At 40.4% G+C, this 26,684-nt stretch overlaps 1 protein-coding gene across 6 annotated transcripts in view; it reads right to left on the reverse strand.

Moving 5' to 3' along the window:
- The window catches only part of SIPA1L1 (signal induced proliferation associated 1 like 1), a 220,616-nt gene that overhangs the window by 61,680 nt on the left and 132,252 nt on the right, over positions 1-26,684 (reverse strand). For all 6 annotated transcript variants that reach the window (XM_075282868.1, XM_075282870.1, XM_075282869.1 and 3 more), the window contains exons 5-7: positions 19,985-20,173; positions 8,541-8,715; positions 2,886-2,989 (exon numbers count right to left, since the gene is read on the reverse strand). In XM_075282868.1, coding sequence (XP_075138969.1) covers positions 2,886-2,989; positions 8,541-8,715; positions 19,985-20,173 — 468 coding nt within the window. The remainder of the gene's footprint in view (positions 1-2,885; positions 2,990-8,540; positions 8,716-19,984; positions 20,174-26,684) is intronic.

Here is a 26,684-nt window from a genome sequence, read left to right on the forward strand (position 1 = left end):
CTCCATTCACACACAGGCAGAACTATTTTTTATACACTTTCTCCACTGTCTGCAATATTACATTTCTTTTTTATCTCTATGCAGAATATAGTGAACCTTATTATAATAAGTTCTATGGGAAACCTTAAATGGTTATGAAAGTTGCAGATGCATGCAATAATAGTACAATATAGGTCTTGTCTATTTAGCCAGCAATTTGTCATCTCTAAGAAATACTAAGTGCTAGTGTCCGTTCCTGATATCTGCAGTACCAATGTTCACCACCATAGCACTGTGTACATACAGTACACCATAAAGCAAAAGCACAAATCGTTAAATCAGTGCAAAAGGGATCTACAACACATAAAACAGAATGTAATCCCTTCAACAGTGTCTCCATACATGGGATACTTAATATATGCAACAGGAATATAACTTGGTTTTTAAAAGAAATATCCCCCTTTGCAGCCATTCTTAGCATCTAAAAAAATGAAGCAACCCTGAAAACTTGATTAAAATGTCCTACTATTTATTGTCTATTGCCCCTGTGCAGACCTGTGTGTTTCCATGGTTAGAGACTACAAATACATCTTGTCTAGCATACTACTACAAGATATACCCCTTCAATCTACTCCTTTCTTCTTGCTTAAAGAGGTTGTCCTACTAACAAGGGTTATCCTGTATCCATAGGTTAGGGAATAACTGTTTGCTTGGTGCGGGCCCTCCTGCTGCAGTGGATGGAAGCTGAGCTGCAATAATGCAGCAAAGCTACTGCACCATTTACAGAGACGTCTGCTTCTGGCTCTGTACAGCTGCTTATACTGTAAGGGTATTGGGTGTTAGACCCCCACCATTCTGACACTAATGACCTATCCTAAGGATATTTAGTTTTGGCGAACCCCTTTAAATGTTTGATTTGTGGGGATCCAAAATGTTAGGGCTGCATCTCCCCTAGCCACTCATCCCCTCACAGGTTTAACACCAGGCACCGGAGCTCATTCATTCAGCTTTAGATAATAAGGAGGACTGAGGGGTCTCAGTGATAAGTGATGACCATGATATCATCTTCTAGGAGCTGTCAGGAGATTAACAATAGGACATGGAATTAACTAAATCTTACGTGAAAATTTGCCTATGGCTATGAATAGATATAAGCTGAGAGGTCAGGGGATAGGATAATGATTGACAGCAATGAAACCAATAAATAATTCAGACATCTAGAATAAATTACACTAGTATGGTTATTTTGCGGACTGAAAAACGAACACTCATGTCATTGTCCAATCTGTGACCTATTGACCTTGCAGCAATTGATCCAATTTACCCCTCAGGCCATCAGATTTACTAGAACTCACACCAGGAAACTGTATAAGGAAAAATGTCTTTGTACCGTGTTAGCCAGTGGATATGAAATATAAGAATTTGAGATTCTTCAGTAGTTGGTACCTTTTTTAAAGGCTAACTAAAATGATGACAGATTGCAAGCCTTCAAAGCTCTAGGCCTCTTACTTAGGCATACTATGCCTGAGGAAGAGGCCTAGAGCCTCGAAAGCTTGCAATCTGTCTTATTTTAGTTGACCAGGAAATGACAGGAGTAATAGTTGAACTCTATACCACCTCCTAGCTAGTGCAGATATTAAATCTGGCTCATGGAACCACCCTAGATATGGCAGAATTATTAAGAATTCAGAGCATCTCTCACACTACTGGGAGACTAGATTAAGGCTAGGTTCACATCTGCGATTGGATTTCCATTCAGGTGGTCCGCTTGGAGACCCTCCTGAACGGAAACCTAATCCGCATAAAAAAGCACCTTAGGAAACCCACAAACTCCATAGACTATAATGGGGTCCGTGTGGATACCACCCAAAAAGGAGAGGGGAACGGAATCCCCAAACACAGTACAAGTGCTGGCGTAAACCTAGTGTAAGACTGATGTAGGAATCGCCAATCTTAATAAATTCTCCCCAATAAGGGTTAGAAACGGGGAAAATAAAAACTTCTTTTCAGTTCTTCTACAAAAATGTGAGATGTTTTGCAGCTGAAAACCCACACTGGAGAATCCATGGCAGATCCGTTACCAACTATTAAACGTATAGCCTCCAAAACTAAAATCTTATCTGAGAACACAACTGCAAAGTACAATCTGACAGTAAAAAAAAAAAAAAAAAAAAAGAAATAAATTCAAGACAAAAACTGCAAAAATTGTGAATTTGTGCAGCATATCCCAACATGCAGGCTAGCTTGTTACTGTATGAGCGTAAAAAAACACAGAGACTAAGCGCCATCTTTTGTGTACACTCAATATAGCATTTGCCAATACTAAACAGTCTCTATTGGATTCACTGCACCGGTTCTATGCAGTGTCAGGTATGAAGGGACATATCACATTCACGGGAGAACTGAAAACAGTCGGTTGTCAAATCGGGCTCTTTCACATGTGCATTGTGGTTTTCTCTACAAACAAAAACATGACAGTGCGCTGGATTATCACACGATGGACAAAATGACACCTGACAAACCCAACAGGGTCTTTAGCCGCTTCTGTCAAGGAGTCTATCATTTGTCAAGAATAAAAGTATGCATGCTGTGCATTCCTCCCAACAAACATGAGAGAATCGACACTGGAGCGTCTAATACATATGTGAGAAGCCTTATTCATACATTTCAGGGCGGCATAGCAAGAATGACACAATATTGCAACAACAGTTTCTCCAGCATATTTTATGGTACATGTCGGGTGGAGAGGGGCTAAGAGTCCTTCTAATCCATTAAACATACTCATCGGGAACCTAGGGTAACACACACTAATATATATATATATATATATATATATATATATATATATATATATATATATATATATATATATATATATATCTCCAGAAACAAAAACAATGCTTTACCTGCTGTTTGTTGTTTGGTGTGTATGGCAACATGGTGGAGACATGAAACATTATCTCGTAATCCTTATAGGTTGTATAAAGGGAATGGGTACCTGTTGAATCAGCTGGAAAAAAAAAAATGAAGGGTTAATCCTTGTCACTTCAGAAAAAATATAAAATCTGCATAACCAAGAGATTTGTGTGTAATGCTGGAAACTGACTAAGAGTTTAGGAATTCCTCACCCTACTATGGTATGTGTAGCCATCAGGAACTAAATAAAACCCCCCCACTCAAACCACCGACCACCTCCTCCCCCCCCCCCCCCCAAAAAAAAAAAAAAAAAAAAAAAAAAAAAGAAGAAAATTCTGTTCTAAACAGTCTGAACCAACTGTGATTTTGAGTTGGGTTCTATTTTCCTATATATGAGCCTATTCCTGTTTTATAAGTGCAAGGTGCCACAATTGTAGCCTAATAATGGTAGAAGAGAACAAGCACTGGAGAAAGAACCTTCCACTCTTGGGGTGGCCTATGAGGACAACATCTAAGTAACAGTACTCTGTTTCTCTTGTTCTGTCCAGGATTACTACTACTTCTCAGACATACTGTATGAATCCATAATGCAGTGCCTATAGACTGCCCTGCTACACAGAATCATGGCAAGCTTCATCTCATCTCATCTCATACTAAAAGGTGGTCAACTGGTCCCCCATTGCAGCATTGCTTCTATGATATAACATGGTGCCTAAATGGTATCATACCACAGCAAAGCAGCATTACAAACCCTTTACTTTGTGACGTCTGCCATGCAGGGTTCATGCATATAGCAATGCAGCGCTGTAGCGTTTGTATACCAAAGTATGTCTTGTATGCTTGTGTACACATATCATGCCTTATAATGCCCTACAGTGCAGGTATCCATTTTGAAAGTCACTGTATGACGCACTTTTGGGTGGTACAAAGTATTAGCAATCATGTGGGGACCATGGGCATGTTTTCTCCACAAATGAGTCAAGTATGAAATACTATTGTCAGGCTGCTCATTTAGTTTATCTACATGATCACCATGCATTTCACAAGAATGTCCATTATCGGAGGTGGAGCAGTGTCGCCACGTATGGATAAAACTCACATATTGCATCTGGATTTTAATGCCTTGAACTGGCTCCATTGGGCTGACGTATTAATAGGAGATTGACTGACTGATGCTAGAATAATTTTTTTCTAAACAAAGTTGAGCTTTGTTAATGTACCAATAATCGTGCAGTGACTCATCGAGATGTACAGAGCGAATGAACTGTCCTTGACAGAATGAATGAAAAGGTAAGTGACTGTTCTGTTACATGGCGTTACTCTACAAGTCTACATTGTCTTCCTCAAACTCGCTGACATTGTGTCCTCCCATGTATTATGCCGTTTATGTGCAGACGGGAAATCTATTCTATGACAAACCTTTTCAGATTTGCTCATGCAACACAAAAGTTTGAAGAATTCCCAGAAGTGTTATTTTAATTGCCATTATCCATATAGGAGTTATTGGAGAAGCTTTAGACATGAAACCTTCAGTACCTGTATGCCCAAGTGCACACAGGAATATTTACTGTTACCTGGCAGATAACGGTTTTTAGAAGTTCATTGAAGCCAATCAGATTTTAGCTTTCATTATTTAAACCAGAGAATTGGTGAAACAACAGATGTGATTGGCTGTAGTAAGGCTTGGTATCCCTATAAGATATATAGTGTGTTTCTCCGAAAATAAGACAGGGTCTTATTTTTTGCTCCAAAAGAGGGGTTTGGGCTTATATTCAATGCTGCCTTATTTTATTTTTACATGAACAATCCACTCACCAGAAACCCTTAGAATTAAAACATTTAGAATTTGCAATGCCAATGGTGGATAGACTCACACACACACACAGATCTAGGTCACTCCTGTCAAAGGTGTAGCGTTTTACTATCAGACCCCTTGCCAATGCAGCAGCGTTCCACTACAGACAAGTGAAGCAGTTGGCTCCCCCTGGTGACTGAAAGCAGCTACAACGGAGTGATGCCAGCAGAACTACCCAATTTGTGTGTGAGTCCAGCACTACCGGTAGTCAACCCCTATGGTTGTAAAGAACTCTCTCAACAGTGCCATCTTTTACAAAAAGCTCCCTTATTGTCAATGTCCAAGATTCTTTGGGGGGGGGGGGGGACTGCTTTCCTTAAAGAGTCTACTGTATTTGTTCTGCAGTATTTTATATACTTTTTTTTTTTATTTTTTTAAATGTATAGCTGTCTGGATCCTTTTCTTTTTTTAATGCACTGTAACGTGGACTTATTTCCGCCCTATAGCTTATATTTCAAGCATGCTGCAAAAATCCTAAAAACTTATGCTAGGGCTAATTTTCGGATAAACACATTACCATAGCAGAGAAAAGCACAGAAATAGGAAGAGGTGTTAGTGGGACACATCCAGAAGTTTCTCTCACATGAAGTCTTGTCCAAGAGGCTAAAGGGGTTCTTCCATATCAGTGTATCAGCCAGGCAATATGCAGTGTCTGCTTCTCACTTCCTGTATTGCTCCCCTGAAGTACAATCCTGCTGGCACTGAGTAAGTGATGTCACTTGTCCTATCTTCCAGGTCCTGGTTTTCTAGTAGTGATAATCCACTTCCAGAATTGGGGAAACGGATTGTCCCCAGATAATCAGAAAATGTGTGATATGGGTAAATATACATGTTTGATTATTTAGGTTATTTAGAAAGAAGGACAGGGGAGTGTGGTTAGATTAGTGTAGGGATTTCCAGTTATCCCGGACAACCCCTTTAAGGTTTTTGTCTCCTGGCATTCTAACAGTTCCAGTTTTCTAATTCTTTCAGTGATGCATGAAGCCCTGTTAATGCAGGACAACTAGCCACCATTTTGCTTTACATATAACCCATGTTATGTTTTTTTCACTTGTGTGAAATTTGTGTTCAATATATCTATATACTTCTAAGAGCTCGTTCACATCTGCGCCCGGCACTCCGTTAAGCAGGTTTCCGTTTCCTGCATAAAACAGAGCAGGAGACGGAAACCTGCAGGAGTCTCTCTCACCCATTCATTTGAATGGGTGAGAAAGCTGTCCGGCCATGAGCATTTTACGCTCTCCGCCGCGAAACTGGGTTTTTTAATCCGGACACAGAGTCGGACATGCAGTACTCTGTGTCCGGATTAAAAAAAAAAAAAACAGTTTTGTGGCGGAGAGCATAAAACGCTCACCGCCGCTCACGGCCGGACCCGGTCTGTGCTTTCTGTCTTCTTGCATGCTGAAGACGGAAACCACAGAACAGAGACCCGAACGCAGGTGTGAACCTAGCGTAAGCTTTAACATATAGTGCAGTGAAATATCAAGTTTCTGAGGGCATCTGTTAGACCCTGAGTTGCCAAGTGTAACCATCTTCCACAGTATTAGTTTTGGTGGTAAATTGAGATACAACAAAGTCCATTCCATTTGCTTATACTACTTTGATGCCGAGGTCACTTTGCAACCTAATAGATTGAAAGACCAAAAGTTCCCTTCCTACATAATAATAAATACAAATTTTCTGAAGCCTGTAAAAGTGTTTTTTGATTTGCTGGACTTCATTCATTGGCGTGTAGTATACTGAATATTCTTGCAGATCTCTGTCCCATATCATTCAGTACAACAAAGTCTAAAAAGATTATACGTAGACATGGTGAATATGTTTTATCACCAAGTGTAAATGTAATAAAATGTCCAAGTCCTGTGCATAGATGTTCCATTAGCTGAATACAGGCATGCACAGTATATATAAAGCATACACGAGATGAGCTTGCTTGAGCAGTAGAGACAGACAGTTTTGCTTTGTATCTACATCTTTACAATGTGTCTAGATTTTACAGCTGCTGAGTTTTGTTGCCAGGAAAGGCAAATAAAAACATGGTTGCTCAATGCTGAACTGTTCCAAATGTGAGCTGAACCATGCCTAAAACGCTTGCTGCAAAAACCAGCCCCGCAATCATTTCAAGTTTCCAATGCGCTGAATAGACGGAGCTGGATGCCAGGGAATACTTTCTGGAACAATGAATCACGCATTTCTTTTTGATGGTGGTCTAGAGTTTGCAGACAGATGGGTGGGCTTTATTTTCCTAATGAGTCAGGTGGAACTGCAGACTTGTACGGAACAAGAAGAGGAGACTACTTCACAAGCAGATTTATCTGTGTAGTGGGAATATACGTGGATAGGATTTTCTACAGTGTGTGTGTGTGTTTATATATATTTATTGTATATAGTGCAGTAGGGCTTTTCTACAGTATACACTCATTTCTTCACCAAAACAGTACAACTTAAAAACAATCTTTCCCTGTCAAGTATTACTATATGAGCCTGATAATCCAGGGCACAGGGGAAGGCATTTTCACTGCTTATGCACATATTCATCCTTCCAGCTGGTTCCATGGCAATCTCTGTATATATTGGTGAGGCAATATGTCATATTGACAAAATAGAGCCACTGTAGTAATGTGCCCTACTAACGTCATACTGACCAGTCACTGGACATGCTGGTTTGTGTCAGCCAAAGAGTACTTGGTCTTTGATTTGATGCGGATTCAGTCTTAAAATCCACTCCAAATTCCACCTGAAACCAGCTTCCATTCATTTCAATGGGAGTCAGATGCAGATTTTTCCTCTAGCAGATATCTGAGCTAGTGAAAAAGTAAGAGTTATGCTTGATATTCAGGCAGATTCCTGATGAATCCCATTGAAGTGAATGGGAAGCAGAAAACACCACCTGGCAGGGGCGGAATTTTGATAAGCAGGAATACCAGCTTCAAATTCCTGCAACTGAATTTTTCAGCTAGGAAACTTTCCTCCGTGTAAACCGCCTCCAAGGGTCAGTTCAAACAGAGTTTTGGCGAGGATTTTGACACTCAATGCACCTCAAAATCAGCCTCCAAAAAAAGCCTCTCAATAGAACTCTATGGGGATGCTTTTTTTGCAGGTTGAAATTGAGGCGGATTCCGTGTCAAAATCCTCGCCAAAAAACTCTGTGTGCACTGACCCCAACAGGTCAATACTGAAGCAACATTAGTAGAGACCAGAAGGGAACAATGGAACATCTGTCACAGGAGATTCAATGGAGTAAATAGACACTTAAGTGCATTTGTTATTTTGTATATGGCATGAGTCTTGGTTACATAGTTGCATAGTTAATAAGGTTGCAAAACAGACATATGTCCATCAAGTTCAACCTGTAATCCTACAAGGGAAAAAAAAAAACCTAATAGGCAGATGAATGTGGCCTCATATTAAGCGAAAAATACCTTATTGATGTCAAAGTTGGCAATCAGGATAAATCCCTCATCTAATCTGGTTCATGTATCACTTGTGTCTTATGCCTTAGCAAGATTCTGTGACCAATGTCACAACTGATCTTCAAACTGCTTGCAAAGGAAAGCATGGTATTGGTTCTAGCATCAGTTCCCTCTATTGTTCCTGTACCACAGATTAAAAGAGGAGGGAACCCTCTTTAAATGATGAAAATTGCTACATTTTAAGGTGGACAATACGAATGAATTTACATATTTCTAGCTTAAAATAAAGTTTGACAAAAAACATCCAACTTTGCGAAAGACACTAAATACAGTATAGTATTGTCCTGGGAGACCAGGTTCCATTTGAGCTTTCTTACTTTTAGTATCAAGCTGAGCTCTGTATTTCTCAAATCCTTTAAGTCGTACTCTTTCTCCTAAGAGCTGAAGGAATTCTTCGAAGGCTGGCCCAGCCGACTCATTATTGTACATTTCTTCTTCTGTGCTCTGACCCGCTTTGCAGTACATGATGCCAACTTTCAGCTGGTAACTTAGCTGTAATGAGAAAACATATTTTTTTTTTTATATATCTACTGTCCACTGAAAAAAAATATTCTAAAACAACATTACAAATAAGAACAGTTTTCCTTTAAACCATTTATATACAAAAGAAATTTTACAAGTTTGACAAATTTTATGATAAAAAAGATTTCTTTGTGAATATTAATTTGGAGATCCTTCTACCGCAAGCATAAAAGTCAAGACAGGTAGGAACCCGTGTGACTGCCATATATTAACAGGGATCACCTGACCAGTTAAACAATGTCAGAGGTTGGTACGAGCTGGTGCATCTACCACATATTTTGCATCTAACAAGAATACATTATAGTTACATAGTAGAAGAGGTTGGATGAAGACATCAGTCCATCAAGTCCAGCCTATAACCCTACAATCCCCTATAGTGTTGATCCAAGGGAAGGCAAAAAACCTCATGAAGCTTATTCCAATTGCCCCATTTCAGGGGAAAAAATTCCTTCCCGTCTCCAATCTGGCAATCAGTATAAAAATTCTGGATCAATGTGTCCTCAAAATCTAGAGTCCATAACCTGTAATATTGTTCTCTTCAAGAAAGGCGTCCAGGCCCTCTTTGGACTTGCTCAATGAATCCACCATCACCACTTCCTAGGGCAGAGAGCTTCATAGAATGAACTCACTATGAATGTTTTACGGCAAAATAAATGTCAGCAGTGTACTGGATTTCCATTTTTTTGGTGCTGCACCATCTTCCTCCTATTTCTTTAAGAATGACCTTTACCAGGTCCACATCTCTTAGCTTTAAACCACAGTTTTCTAGCCTTAGGCAATAAGAAAGTGGAAACCAGGGCACAGAACTTGGGGGAGAGCCCACTCTCATTTTCCACTCCAACCTTCGAGACTGGCCTGCACACAAAACCTTCTCTATTTATACTACAGAGTCCTTGGCAGTCATACCATGGTAAGTCAGTATGTGCTGAAGTACTTATTTATACAGCAAGATTTACATCTCATAGTCAAGTACATGTTCTTCAAAGTCAGATATTACCATATTAATGTAACAGATTTGGCAATAAAATATAGGTTTAATGTGGAAACCATGATCATCAATTTCATCCTTCCACAAAATACAAGAACACCACAGAAGGCTTCACTGTAATTTACAGAGACTTATACAATTGTAAATCATGCAGATCTTATTATTAGAGATGAGCGAACAGTGTTCTATCGAACACATGTTCGATCGGATATCAGGCTGTTCGATGTGTTCGATTCGAATCGAACATCACGTGGCAAACTCCAATAAAATTCGATTCCCCTCCCACCTTCCCTGGCGCTTTTTTTGCACCAATAACAGCGCAGGGGAGGTGGGACAGGAACTACGACACCGGAGACATTGAAAAAAAAATCGGAAAAAATCATTGGCTGCCGAAAACAGGTGACCTCCATTTTAGACGAATAGTGGATTTCAAATCCGGGTCATATGAGAATGTGAACTTTGTGACTATGAGACAGGGATAGCTGTACAGGCAGGGATAGCTAGGGATAACCTTTATTTAGGTAGGAATGTTATTAAAAATAACTTTTTGGGGCACTATCGGGTGTGTAATTGTGATTTTTGTGAGATAAACTTTTTCCCATAGGAATGCATTGGACAGCGCTGATTGGCCAGAGTACGGAATTCGACCAATCAGCGCTGGCTCTGCTGGAGGAGGCGGAGTCTAAGATCGCTCCACACCAGTCTCCATTCAGGTCCGACCTTAGACTCCGCCTCCTCTGGCAGAGCCAGCGCTGATTGGCCGAAGGCTGGCCAATGCATTCCTATGGGTATGCAGAGACTTAGCAGTCTTGAGCCAGTTCTGCTCAACTACACCGTGTGCCGGTCAGCCCATCAGATGTAGCAGAGCCGAGGGTGCACTAGAACCCTTATGCACACTCGGCTCTGCTACATTAGATGTAGCAGAGCCGAGGGTGCACTAGAACCCTTATGCACACTCGGCTCTGCTACATAAGGAGAGACAGAAGGAGAGGGGGAGACTGTACAGATGGCAGTGCGGTGATAGTGTTATTGGGGGTTGTAGGCCTTCCTGAATAGGTGAGTCTTCAGGGCCTTCTTGAAGCCTGTGATTGTGGGGGTCAGTCTTATGTGTCTTGGTAAGGAGTTCCAGAGTATGGGGGATGCACGAGAGAAATCTTGGAGACGGTTGTGTGAGGAGCGGATGAGAGCAGAAAAACTGATACCCCAAGTATTAAGGCTTATTACAGACAGAGAACAAATTGCCCAGGCAAGTCCCTGCAGATATTTCACCTTTTAATACTCAGATCTCCTTTAAAAGTTTGCTCATTCCAAGATAAGGGCCCAGGGGGTGACTATTCTGGTTTTGGTAGATGCCTTGAGAATGTTACCTACTAGAAGGCATACCGTTTTCTGTAAACTACATCAGAGGGGGGATAATGGTGATAAGTTTTTCAAGATTTGGCATACGAATAGTCTTTCAGATTTTTGTTTTGTTGATTTTAAAAAAATTTTAATTGGTGGACAGCAACCTGATCCCATTATAGTCAATGGGGTCTGCTAGTGCTCGTGCAACTGATGTTTTAGTGGTCTGGTTCTCTGTCGTTTGAGTTCCCTGGCGGACCCAAAGGACCAACACCATGGTGCTAGTGTGACTCTAGAGTCAAATGAATTGGGCAAAAGAATACTCCCCCCCCCCCCCAGAATGCTTCCTTAAAGCCAATGGCTTTGGAATGCCAGACAAGCTTATATAGCTGTGATGATCAGCTATGTTTCGACATACAAATATTTTATACTGCTGAATAGAAAAAAACATTGTAATTCAGTAATCTTAATTGTTACATTTTATTACGTGTTGTAGGTATTGATCTTAACCTCTGTGTATACAATTGATTATACTCCAAAGCACAACAGGAACGTCGAAGATATACAAGTGTGTTGCAGCGTCTGCAACATCAATGACAAGGTTGAGCAGATGGACAAACGACTGAAAGACTTTTTTCTTAGCACAATATGTTTACATTTTACTAAAAAAGTTATTTACATCCCTACTTATTCAGGAGTCTGGCGCCAGGTCTCCTTGGCATGCAAGAAAAATGTGGCAAACATAAATTCACCATGGGACTGAGACATGACAGGTACATAAAAATCAGAGCTGGCAGCCATTTCTGTAGCTTCAGTTAGCACATACATATTATATATTAAGCATACATATTTCCAATGCACAGGGCCCAGGGATCACACCTTTGCCAAGGCTAGCAGTAAGGGAATCCCAGACATTATTTTTAGAGTGCAATCCTATCATTTAGAATTTAGCTATTACATAAAATCAGAAGTTTAACTAACTGCACATAGGCCTCGGTCCAAAAGATCGTTTTGAGACCGCTGAGCAAATTTTCCTCACGTCCCATCCATATGTTACAGTAGAAAATACATTTACTTTTCCTTCTTGATCTTGGCCCAAAACACCATGATTGTGCACAAACATTTCTCATCATTGCCACCCCTGGCCAGTGCCCCTCAACACAGTACTTGTGTCCTGTTTTTTGCCACAGCCTTCCTCATAGAATCCCTCCTCTACTATGTGCTGCTTATCAACTGCTTAGTTTTTTGCTGTTAACCCCTTAAAGACGAAGCTCATTTTCATTACAGGTAGTCCTCGACTTACGACGTTGATCCGTTCTTGCGCGGCGTCGTAAACCGAATTTCGACGTAAGTCGGAACCTACCATACCGACGCCGCGTAGGAACGGATCAAACCCCCCCCCCCCCCCCTTTAAAATAAAATCCTGAAACAGAATGTGAAACTTACCGTACGGTGCAGGGTGGGCATTCAGGCCTCCTCTTTCTCCGATGTTCCGTCCTCCTCCGGCGCTCGCAAGCTGATAATGGCCTGTAGCCGTAATAGAAGCATCATGATACTGCGCATGTGCCCTGGCCATTATCAGCTTGCGAGCGCCGGAGGAGGACGGAACATCGGAGAAAGAGGAGGCCTGAATGCCCGCCCACCCTGCACCGTACGGTAAGTTTCACATTCTGTTTCAGGTTTTTAGTTTACAAGCTCACTTGTAACAGCAAGCTGCCAGCATTGATTTTCCGCAGGCTAGTCCTTGCTAGCTAGGAGTGCTGGCAGTTTTCTGTTAAAAGGGAGCTGTCGTAACCGTGAAACGTCGTAACCCGGGACCGTCGTAACCCGAGGACTACCTGTATTGTTTATCTGTTTTTAATTCCCCAGAGCTGAAATTAACTTTCTTTTTCTAGATCACAGAGTCACATGATGGCTTACTGTTTGTGGGACAAATTTTGACTTCGTAATGGCACCATTCAATATCCAGTACAATGTATTGGGAAGCACATGAAAGAACATGAGCAAGAACATGAAAAACCACCCAAGAAAGAAAGTGTTGAAAAAAAAAAGAAAAGAAGGAAGCCACTGCAAAGAAAAGAGGAATTGCAAAGAAGAAGATCCAGCAGAGGGATGTAGCCACTAGATGAAAGAGACCAAACTACCTGAAAGGAGATAATTTCTAAACCTTTCATAATGGGGCTACAAAAAGCAAGCGGAATCGACAGAAATCTGAAATGCGCCAAAGAAAACATCATGTAGAAAAGGAGTACATTTGGGATTATTGCTTATCAAGGCAATGCACAAGGGGAGAAAAGCAAAAAGAGAAATTCCTATTGAGACATCTGGCAAAGGAAAGCTCAGAACCGGTCAAAAAAAAGAGAACAAAAACCAAAACATCAAGGATCTATTAAGATATTAAACGAAAGCAGTGGCTCCCATAAGAAATCCCCAGAGGATCTTGCTATAGCAAGGTAAGCGTCAAGACATCAGAGAGAAGAAATCCAAAAGGACAAGAAGATAAAGAAATGTGAGAGACAGCAGCTCTGGAGAAATAATGGCTGAGATAAATGTTGGACCAGTAAGAAGCTCAAAGCAGAAACTATTGAAATTCATGGAAATCTGGAAAGGAGACTCCTAAAACAGAATCTAACTCTCCTACATCCAGAGTGTTCATAACCCAGGACAAATTCACTTTTCACCTTGTCTTAGGAGGAGGGAATAGGAAGGTGAAGTTTGCAACAGATTCCATATGGAGAGAACATGTTGCTGTCAAGATCAAGAAGAAGAGACGCCTGCTAGACCAAAAAACAGGACTCGTTGATAATCCCCTGAGATTTCTGGTAATGTTTTACCTTTAATTGTGTTACTGCCATAACCCCAAATGAGACCAATGATGGGGGCTGAGGAGTTTTAGCTTTAGATTTTTTTTTTTTTGTGTATCGAATGTGCCATGATGGTGTTAAAGCGTCAGGGCTCCCAAACACCTACACAGATTACTCCAACTCAATTCTTCCTGGATGATTACTGAAGAGACACTTGCGACGAGTTTGAGCAATTCAATTTTTAAAGAGTTTTTTTTTTTTTTTTAATATGCAGTTCTGGCAATTCTCGAGTTTTCTCAGTGTCCATGTTCTTGTGGCTCCACCAAGTTTCAATTTAGAGAAGGTATTGGGCAGGTGATGAGCAGTGCCTGGTCTCAAGATTAAAAATTAAAAATGAGCCCAAAAAGTTCAACCTATGTTTCATCAGACTACAGAATTTTGTTTCTCACAGGAAGTGAGAGTCCTTTAGGTGCTTTGTTTGCACTCCAAGCAGGTTTTCATGTGTCTTATTGAGAAGATTCCTTTTTCTGACCATTCCACCATGAAACCTAGATTGCTGAAGGGCTGCATTGATGATTAATCTTCTGGAGGTTTCTTCCATCTGCACACAGGATCTCTGGAGTTCAGCCATAGTGGTCATTGGGTTCTTGGTCACTTCACTTACCAAGGCCCTACTCCCCCGATTACTTAGTTTGGTGAGGCATCCAGCTCTAAGAACAGTCCTGGTTGTTCTAAGCTTTTTCCATTTAAGAATTCTGGAGGCCACTGGGCTCTTGGGAATTTTCAGTGCAGCAGAACATTTTTTGTATTCTTCTCCAGATTTGGGCCTCCTCACAATCCTGTTTCTGAGCTCAACAGGTAGCTCTTTCTCATGGACTGGTTTTTGCTCAGATACGTACTACCTGCTGTGAGACCTTGCATAGACGGGATGTGCCTTTCTAAATCATGTCCAGTCAACTAAATTTACCACAATTTGTCAGGAAATCCCAAACGCAATCAAGAAGAATGGGATGACCCTAGAGCTAAATTCCAAGTGTCATAGTAAATAGTCTATGGTCATGTGAAATTAAATGTTTTCCTTCTTATATAAGCTTACAAAAATTTGTAAAATGTTTTCACAATCTCAATTTGGGGATTACAGTGCAGGTTAATGGAGAAAAATTTAGCACATCAGAAATTGTGAAAGTGTCTGAAGACTTTCTGAATGCAGTGTACATATCACAAGATCCAATTGCTTACTACTATTACTTAAAACAATCTAGTTTAGAAAAAACTATTTCAAAGCTTATTAAGGTGAGAAGAGGAAGGAGTGTCTTATGCTTCTATCCTTTATGTGGTATTCTAAGCTACTAGAAAGTGTCTGTCAATCTGGAGGACCTGGCACATCCAAGTATTACACAAACAGCTGATGGCTTTCAAGGACATTGGAATGCATGCTTTCAAGGTATTGGCACTACAGGGTAACTGAACATTTGTTGCTGACTCTCCATCAAATTAAAGCTAATTGCTGGACCTTACAGTGTAGGACATCCTGTGATCAGCTTATTGGCCAAGAACTCCAAAATGAATGTTATTGAATGTCGTCAACCAGCTTTGATAGTAACATTCCCATGACAGGCCTGGGGACCTTCGGCTCCGGGCTGTCAAAAGAACAGGTTGGCTCCTGCAATTTCAACGTGCGGCAGCTGCCCTGCAAAAAAAAAAAAAAAAAAGAAGGAAAAAAAAAAAAAAGGTATCGGGCTGTGGTGGACTGGTCCCAGGGGCAGCTGTAATACTTTGGGGGGGTGTCACACTCAGCAATGCCTGTGATCAGATTGGACTTTGATTGCAGGCATTAGCTCCAGGTCTCCGCTGTACATTACAGCAGAGACCCAGTACAGTAGCTATGGTGGCTGCTCTGCAGCAGAGTGGCCACCATCTCTAAGGGCCCGTAATCCGCCATAATTGCACGGCGGGATGGGGTTAAAACTAACTAACTAGAGCGTAGATGCAAAATCTAGCTAGGGCTTATTTTGAGAGTAGGGTTTATTTTTGGAGAAACATGGTTTCTCTCTCCACAAGTAATAAAGCCCTGAACTTCCACAAACATAATGTCCACCTGTGACCAACAGCAGCTTTTTCTTCTAATGTTATGGCTTGTTGGGGGGCAGGGGAAGAACACTAGTTGAGTCTATTTTATAACAAGAGAATATTGCGTTGGCTACTGTTTAGATTGCTAGCTACATATCATTCATTGTAATCCTGGGTATTTTAAATCCGAGGGTGTGTTGCTTTAAACATGATCTGATTTCCGTAATCTCTTCTCTACAATACAAAAGAATGCTTTTAGTCTCTGCATGAATAGAATTGACTTTGCTATCAGAGCAATAAAGAAAGATATTTGCAGGTGTCCCTGAAACTGAACAGATCTGACTCATAGCATTAGGGATACATTGTTACCCCGCAATGAAGTACACACAAGACAATAAACAGAGATCCTGAAAGAAAGTGTACGAGTAACAAAGAATAAAAAAAAAAACATAATGCACTATTTATACAACACAGAAAGCTGATGAGAAATTCTGTATAATGCAGGAGTACAGTATGTCCCATTTTATTTGCCAACTATGTAATAATACCAAGGCTAACCCATGTGAAAGTTGTTAAAGTGACACACCTATCATACTGTATGGTATGTGATTAGAGGATTATAAATAACTAAAAAAAACACAAAAAAACTACATATAAAACATACATATAAGCTATTAAAGAATTTGCAGATTCATAAATGCATGAACATATACTATATGGACAAAAGTATTAGACCCCTACACATTACACCTACACAAAACTTTATGATGTGCCATTCTAAACCCATACGCGTTTATTATGGAGTTGCTCCCCCCTTTGCATCCAAAACTTTCAATCTATTGGTTAGGCTTTCTATAAAATTTTGGTGTGTGTTCTAGTGTGGGAATTTTGGCCCATTCATCTCGAAAAGCGTGAGTGAAGTCAAACACAGATGCTGGAGGAGAATGTCTGGCTTGCAGTCTTCTTTCTTGTTCACCCCAAAAATCTTCATGGGTTTGAGGCCAGGGCATTGTAGAGGCTAGTCAAGTTCCTCAACACCAAACTCACCTAACCATGCCTTTATGGACTTCGCTTTACGCACTGGTGCACAGCCATGCCAGAACAAAAAAAGGCATCCACTAAAGTGTACACTCAAAGTTGTCCAAAACGTCTTAGTTTCTTAAATCTTAATGCTTCAGCAAACTAAGAGGCCTAGTCTATACCCTGAAAACCATCCCATAGCTTTATCCCTCCCGCACCAATCTTTCCACTTAGTACAATGCAGTGAGACATGTAACATTCTCCTGATGTTCACCAAACCCAGACCCGTCTACCTGACTGTCATGGGGAAAGGCAAGATTTGACACACCATAGAACACATTTCCAATGCTCCAGAGTTCAGTGGCGACATGCTTCACACCAGTGGTTCTCAACCTTTTCAAGCGAAGTACTCCCTGGTGAGAAAATGTCCTAACTCTGTACTTCCCCCCCCCATAGTGATCTCTTATAAATGTTATTAAAATAAGGTTTTGTTTTTTTAAAGATTTAACATATGTAAAGGCCCCCTCAGGACCCACACAAGTAGTATAAAGGCTCCCTCACTCAGTATAATGGCACGATCAGTGTCCGAATATGGATAAAATGTATTAGAATGGCTGTCACACTTCAGTGCCCCACATGTAATATAATAACGCCTCCAACATGTAAAATAAAAAGTCCCCACACTGTCATGCAGTATAATGTCCCATAGTAGCCCCTCCATAGAGTATAATGCCCCATAGTAAACCCTTCCATACAGTATAATGTTTCATAATGGCCCCTCCATGCAGACTAATGTCCAATCGTGGCCCCAACTAGGCAGATATTATTACAACAAGACACCTCGCAAAGTAAAGAAGAATCTATATCTTAATGTGTTTTATCTTTAGTGCCCACTATCACCTCATATGTAGACAGATATCCTACTGTTTAACTATAGGGTAAGCATGTGTGGAGTAGTATCTTACCATTGAAGTGAACTATACATGGGGAAAAAAAAAAACAGAAGATTGACAGCAGAAGACCACCCCATCTAATTTGCCCTTAGATTCTTTCCTTTTATCTTTGGATAGACATGTGTTTATCCCCGGCATACTTACATCCACTTACTATAGATCACCCAACCACATCTGCTGAAAATTTGCTCTAATCCTCAACTTTAATCACAAACTGCTTGCAGGTAGGCGAGTAGAGAAGTAATATACTGCAGATATTAGAGACCTTTTCAAAATTGCCGTGGTCTTTACTCATGGAAAACAATTTCCATTGCGGCAGAGACCTGTCACAGTTGCCCCATCATGACCAGGGTTTGACGGTGAAAAATTATTACATCAAGGAGAGCCTGGTAGAGATGCACTTTACAAACAGCAGCTGGAGTTTGGGTGGTTAATGTACAGAAATCTAGATGAAAAGTCTCACTGTAGGAGCTGAATATTGCATTTTACTTGGGCTAAATTTACACTCTAATGTAAAGATCAATAAGTACAGGTTGTTATTTCAGAAACAGTATATGAGAGTCCATAAAGCAGAGGCTGACAATCTCTTTCAAGTGAAACACAGAAATAATAGTAATTAGAATTTACCCATCGATTACACACAAGGGCAGATCTACTATGAAACATGCCTTCATATTTGTGTAATCTGCAGCAAAAACAATGGTGTATCTGCGGTGCACCACATGTAATTTGATTTAGACACTTTTGAGGTTAATCTGACAACGGTTCATAGCTTAAGGGATATTAGGTGAGATGCTGGGGTAAAGGTGTAAGCTTATGAAGCATCATTAGTAACCTATAAAATACATGAGAATATTGGTACATTTATTTTCAAAAACTATGGTGATAGTTCAGACTAGACAATCCAGATGTACTTCTCATCCAGCATTAGTCACTGTGATAAATTTGGAGCATTTTGAGAAAGTCAAGCCCAAGTTTGACCTGTCAAACTATAAAACCGTATTAGTGAAGTTACTGTATCTCACTATATATATGGGGTAAACTTTGTGTAGTGTATGATGTGCTAACAGCCTTTGGAATCAGGATCAGAACTACAGGGAGGTGATCCATAAATGCACCTGTTTTATCACAGTGCCTGATGCTGGATGATAAATGTAGTGTAGCGTTAGAATGTCCACACTAATTTTATACCACAATTTGCTGGCTTAGTTTATGGGGAAAAAATATACCCAAAGTTTACAAACTTTTTTTTTAGTACACAATGTTGTTCTATTCAACTTAACAGCACATATGTCGGCTATTTGCTGAACATTTTGGCCAATTGCCTTGATGATTGTCCTGTCTGGTGCTCAATTGGGAAGAAATGCGGGGATGTACAACCCCTTTAACACAACAAGAAACAGAAAGTTCAGATCTTTGAAGATCATCATGCCACTCCATGAGCAACAGGACTACCGATTTCATTTACTTTGGACTGGAAAAACGCAATGTCTCCTTTTATGTCCTAAGCCAGCAGAAATTGTACTACTGATTTTGTAATGAAAAACACCAGATTTTTTTTTTTTTTTTAATTTTACCTAAAAGTCTTCTCTATGTAAGTGGAACAAAAACGGAGGCTTATTTCTAATATTGTGTCCTCATATAAAAGTAAATGTCCATATTTTGGTGGATACATATTGCCATGAAGGCATGTGGGTGTTCCATTACTTGGGCCCATTCATTAGATCCATCCTACTTACTTCCTAATCTTCGTATTAGGAAGATCACTATACAGGTTGCTGGGATCATCTGCTTGGGGCTGAATGAATCTAGTTCCTCGGCCACATATAGAGAAACGGGGCTTACCAGTGCTTTATTTTATATGGGTTGTTCGAGGTAAGTTTTGTTTTTTGCAGTAAAGTTTTATTTATTTTAAAGTTTTATTCCAACCTTGAACAACAGGACAGTGCAGCCCTTAGACCAAAAAAAGTTTTGAACCTCTCCATTACAGTATCACTATAAAGAAGACCACATACAATGCCATGAAAGATACCAAGTAATGACAACAATCACACAGTACATACCCCTTGTTCATCGAGTTTCATGAGCTGCTCGGTAACTTTTGGAGTGTTGAAGGCCAGGCGTAGACCTTGTACATTCAGCTCCGGAATAATATGCTCGAGAACCTCTTTAAGTGGCAGCCCTCTCGCTGTGCCGTGTTTAGCAGTTGACGGAATTGCATCTTCGAGCACTGATCCGCGTAACGTCATAAGCTGAGAATAAAAGATAAACTACAAGTCATATAACAACTTATTATCAGGTCACAGGAGTACTTATTACAAGGACATTTAATATTTATGCCCAAGTCATCAAGTCAGGCTTCCATTTTCTGATTTACAGTTCTGTACAGATAAATTAATCATCCCTTCCTTTAACACTCCACTGAAGACATATTTAGAAAGTCAGATAAATCACCCAGATTAACAGTGTTCGCATGGAAAAGGTTTCTTTTAACTAAAATGTGGCACGTAAAACATAATAGAATTTACCCATCAATATATTTCAGATTAGACAGGGCCTGAAAATACCATACTTCATGAGATTTGCAATTTATTGGCCTTGTAAGGAGCCATTTCAGGGCATCTTTGCTAGATGATAATGAATGCATAATGCAGAAATGCATTCCCATAATGGTATCACCAGCCACTGCATACAGTATCACTCCTGTATACAACTTGTACATAAGTGTCTAAATCAGATACACTCAACTGGTGGACGGCGATATGAACCCAGAACGCAACTGCCAGCTATCTGAATCCCTGCCTCTCATAATGGCAAGGCTTAGGAGAAACATCTATCTCAAGACTGTTTTCCTCAACCCCAACACCAGTGGGCAGCAGCTATCGTCAGTTTCTGTGCAAGCAGCAGGTACGAATGCCAAACCCTGATGCTGCGATTTTAAAATATCAGGGCCTAGGAGACACCAGTCGGGAAATTGAGTGTTTTTTGTGACTGTTGTTAGTGCCAATTGTATATAGGGACACTTAGGAGCATTATAGTGTGTATGTGTGTGGTGGGGTGAGAGGGGGTGTGTAAACAGAGTGGAGGAGGTGGTTGGTTATATTTGGGGGCCACTAATAAAGCATTACAGTGTGTGAGGGGCACTCAGATCATGTCCTATTAGCACTGCACCACACCATATAAAGTTTATTAGTGCCACCCACACAGTATAATGCCAATTTAGTACCCCACTCCCCCCCACACACACAGTGTGCTCCTACATTAGTGTCCCCCAGACAGTAAAATGTGACATTGTTGCCCCCCAAACAGTATTACGGTTCCATAGTGCCCCCTCACTAATTAGTGACATTGACCACTCTACTTCACTTGACCACCTGGGATATACCTTATAGTCAGAAGCATCTTATAGGATGAAGAACACAGTTAATACTGGACATATTCAGCTACTGTTTACCTTGGACCTTCACCTGATAGTGGACCTATACTAAAATTAGCTAAGTACCAATGGTCTAGATATCATGTTCTCCTACCCAGCCTAGCTTCTGGCACAAAGACATAGAAAAAGCATGTTGGGTGATAAATGTGTTAAGGTAAATGTCCAACAACTCAATAGTAGTTAGTGGCACACTTTGTTATGACACGCTGACACAAGAAGGTATCTATCAAAGGTGCTTTCTGACCAACTACAAAAGTCATCCTGAGAAAGTAAGGCGTCCTATCAGTCTTCACCAATTTAAATTAAGGGTCCATTCATACGGAGTAATGTGCCTCGTGATGTGGCACGTATACGGCGTGTGTGACTTTGAACGCCGTAAAAGCTCCCATTGATTTCAATGGGAGCCTGGATCGTATACGCCACGTTACGATCCAGGCGCTCAAAGTCACACACGCCGTATACGTGCCACATCACGCGGCACATTACTCCGTGTGAATGGACCCTAAGACCTCTAGAAGATTCCTTACTTAAAGCACTACTGCCTCAATTCAGTGGTGTTGTAACTCCAATATGCTCTCCAACATTAATCCCATAGCGGTCCAGGAAATTTTGATATGGAAAACTGGTTTGGTGAGATCCTTATATGTTTTAGAAGTTGTGGTAGTATGGGATACTCTCCTTGATGAAAACATTGACGTTTTCTTATAAGCCATTAGGAATGGCTTTATTCTATGGGTTTTATGGAAACATATGTATCTCCATGGTAACAGACAGCACAACTTGTGTAGTCCGATTCTGTTATCATATTCACTTCTGTCTATCCTTTATAATCTACTAAATATTAGCATAAAGCAGAGGACAATTGGAAGAAAATACAACTGCAAGAATGCAATCCTGAACTGTGAAGGGTTTGTTAGTCGCCTCTTAGCTTGAAAACATACTGGGGGAATTTATTAACCCATCTACTCTAGTTTTCTGACACAGATGAGCCCAGTTGTTCTTGGCTGAAGTAGACCTCAATTCTGGTGCACGGGAGTGACAATGATTTATTAAAGGGGTTGTCCAATTACAGACCAATATTGAGAGACACAGGTTATTGATTTTACAAATCAGATTTAGATAATTTTTTCAATGTATTTTCTGTGTCAATTCTTCACCGTTTTCTAAATCTCTGCTTGCCATGATGCATTCTACTTACCTCTAGTGGATAAAAATCAGTCCATGGCCATGTGATTGACACACAGATGAACCATCACATGACCACAGACTGATTTTAATCCACTGAAGCAAAGTAGAATACACCACAGCAGGCAGAGATGTAAAAAACCATAAGAAAGAGATACAGAAAGTATATTGGAAAATTGTAGAACTTCATTTGTAACTTTACATCAGTCTGAAACTGAACAACCCCTTAAAGAAGCAAAAGTTTCTTAATTATTCAGGAACTTAAGACTGGTGTAGAAAACCGAAGTATTAAAAAATTTCTACCTTTTTTATTTGAACAGAGCCTATACAGAAAATAAAGGGAATGTATCAGCTACAAAAAAATTCAAAATGTTCACAAAAAAAAAAAAAAAAAAAAAAATATTATTATTATTATTATTATTAATAGGCTTTGAAGGTGGATATATCCCTTAGGCTGGCCTTACATGACCGTATTGGTTTTACGGTCCGCAAGTTGCTGATCAGCAACACTCCTATTTTACTCCAAATAGACATTCCGCAGACGTCTGTGTCCTGCCACACACGCCCATAGAGTGCTATAGGAGAGTCTTTGTGGACCTGCTGTATTCAGTGTGGACCTCGGTCATGGCACTGCACACCACGGATAAAATATCTAGTGGTGTAAGAGGCTGCACTGAATATAATGTGTCCACAAATGTTCTGCAAATAAAAACCTGCAATTGCGGACTTAAATTACAGTCGTGCAAGACCAGCCTAAAAGGAGATTAAAGGGTCTGTGCCGTTTTCAAAATTCCATACCGATGATCTATCCACAGGATAGGTCATCAATGTATGATCTGTCAGGGTTCTGCACGAGTTCAGGAGGGGTGCGCTGCAGCTCACCAGAACCACCTCTTTGCAGTGCACGGGTCCGCTGTGCCGCTATTACGAATTGTAGAGAAGCAATTGCCGCACACCCACTAGCCTCATAGGCTGCTAGAACAGATGATCTATGCAAGGACCGGGTGTTGGACCACAAAAGATCACATACTGACGACATCCTTTTTCAGCATGTAGACCTAGTTATGAAAAGAAAACCACACATGATTACATTTTCTTTGTAGATTGCGAGCCCCATATAGGGCTCACAATGTACATCCCCTCCCCTATCAGTTTGTCTTTGGAATATGGGAGGAAATCCACACAAACACAGGGAAGAACATGCAAACTGTTTTTGTCCTTGGCAGGATGCGAACCCAGGTCTCCAGCATGGCAAGGCAGCAGTGCTAACAACTGAGCCGTCGTTTTGCCGATTAGATTTTCTTGTAGACAAGCACAGGAACAGATACAAGCTATTTTTAAATGTGAAAACGCCACATTTTCACATTTTGTATGGTCTCGAGCATTTATAAAAGTAACAATAAAAACAAGACTTTCATACATAGTCTAAACCAGATGTTTGAGCGAGATATTTTGATATACTAGATCTATCATCACTCTCTATACATAGCTCCCAAAACTCCGAATTCCTACCACTAGGTGGCTCCACATACCTCCCACACTCCAAAACATACTTGGGTTCATTGGCTTCCTCTCTCTTATGTATGTGCATGACGACAACAGGGAAAAATGGAACTTGGATTTCACACATCATTCTGGTCTTTTGTTGCTAAAATCATGACTAGTTACAAAGAAGGCTTGTAAAGTTTGTTAGCGTTGGCTATTGATTTACTATAGGTTTTCCCTTTACATTTCTTCCATTACTGTTATAAACGTCATTATTTCAGGAAAAAGTAAACGGTGCATAAAAGAGTCGTTGTACTTTGACAAATATATGTTGACATTGACATTAGCTGTAGTATTCAATAAATGTCAGCATAGTGATGTATGACCTACACATTCTATAAATGGAATGCGGCTATATTTGGCTGGGGAAAAAAAAAACCTATGTCAATGTCTATATCCTATAGCTTGTCAAATCCTAAACCACTGAACTACCTGTCCTTGTGCTTAAGGAGTCAACACAGCAGACAGACAGTCTGCCCTGGGTTTAGAAGTCCAAAGCATTTCCGGAATGCAAGGATTAGATGAGAAACAGAAGAAAACAGGATAATGGCACAATTCCCGATCACATTTTATTCAATGTGGTTGTTCCAGAAAGTGTACTAAATTCCATGGCAGAAGTTTACAAATCAAATGACTAGAAATAATTCTTCCTAACAGTCCGGTGAAAAAAAAAAAAAATCGAATGTGTTTATCAGACACAATATTTAGAAAGTAGTATGTGCACATTCATGTCTATTGCAGAAAAAGTAAAAACAAGTCTCCATAAGGGAGGTTATAGGAGAAGATCAGTGATGCTACTAAACTTTCAGAAAACGTTTGCATAGAAATATCCCAATTTCAACTAGGATTTCAACTAGTCATATCTCATGAAAGATGACAAGCTACTCTTTCATATGCCCCACTCCCGTACCCTTATACTCTCCATTTCATACAGACTCTATACTGTACATGATGAAAATCAGGAACAGCTCTCAATAGAGAGGCAAGGGAAAGAGTGAAAGTGCAGGATTTCAAAGAAATGAGCCAAAATTTGTTAATAAAGTATATTATAACATGTATTAATGATAGAAATGCTGCCAGAAAATCAAAAGGTGTCCAGAGGTTTAGTTAAGGATTGGGCCATCCGAAGGGGCTTCTGGTGGTCTGTTCTGTTGAAAATAGAACAGGTCCAATCCTGCTTTGTGTCATCGGAACATTGGAAGCCCCAATAGAGGTAAGTGCATCACATAATGCACTTAAACGTTAAGGCTCGTTCACATCTGCGCCCAGTCTCCGTTCTGCAGGATTCCGTTTCCTGCACAAAACAGAGGCAGGAGATGGAAACCTGCAGGACTCTTTCATACCCATTCATTTGAATGGGTTTGAAAGATGTCCGGCCGTGAGCGCCGGTGAGCGTTTTATGCTCTCCGCCGCCAAACTGTTTTTTTTTTTTTTTTTTTTTAAATCGGACACAGAGTCGGACATGCAGTACTCTGTGTCCGATTTGAAAAAAAATGGTTTTGCAGCGGAGAGCATAAAATGCTCTCCGCCGCTCACGGCCGGACCCGGTCTGTCAGCTTTCCGTCTTCTGCATGCAGAAGACGGAAAGCTGAGAACGGACTGCCGAATGCTAATGTGAACCTAGCGTCACTGACTACATTCCACTTCAAACTCGGCCCCACATCTGATGCACATTCGGCCATGTGCATATGGTCTTAAAGGAAATCTGTCTCTGTGGAAAATATTGTGCAATCTAGGGGCAGCAACTTATATAGGAGGAGCTGAGCATACTGATATATGGTTTTATAGGAAAAGATTTACTATCATTTATCAAGGGAGACTGTCTTCTTGACTTCTCAACATAGAAAATGTAGAGATGGGACATGCTGCCTTAATGTTTTCCATGTGACAGGTTTATACCTTTTTAAGAACCAAGTGGGATACTACGTGATCGTTAGCTGTTCCTTCCTGTGTGAATACAGGGAAGGCAGTCAATCACTGATTAGGACCGCCCACTGGACTCCTAAGCCCCAAATGAGCAGAGATTTAAACAAATAAACTATAAATTATACTAAATGCTTTCCCCACAAAATCCATGTCAGTCTGGTCAGCTCCTCTGGTACTATACAATGCTGCTTACAGATCAGACATGTTCAACATGACAGGTTCCCTTTAAGTAACAATTCAGAGGATGAAATGATCAAGATACTGAGCACTGATCTTGACATCCACATCTGTACGGTCTTCACTTCCAGCCGCGTAGTGACTGCACTGATGCCTAGGCGGTTCGCCAATATTTTGTAGATAACCTTACAGTGAATGGCCTAGAGCAGATGTCTAAGGTGATTTGTATGTCTGCCACATATTTTAGTCAGCTTAAATAAACTGCTTTCATTTCTTTTATGAGGATGAGAGCTGAAATAAACAATAATTTACATAGTTACAGAGGTTGATGTCACAGGACTTTAAGCAAGTCTAACCAGTTACTTTATATAAGGTAGGGAATGGGGTGAGATGACTTTAATGCTTACAAGTATTACAGAAACCTAAAAAGGGAATGTATCACCTTTGTATAGTCATAAAAACCAGAGAGTGGAACTTATCACTTTATTTTAATC

Source organism: Leptodactylus fuscus, chromosome 7, assembly GCF_031893055.1.
Source record: "Leptodactylus fuscus isolate aLepFus1 chromosome 7, aLepFus1.hap2, whole genome shotgun sequence".
NCBI lineage: Eukaryota > Metazoa > Chordata > Amphibia > Anura > Leptodactylidae > Leptodactylus > Leptodactylus fuscus.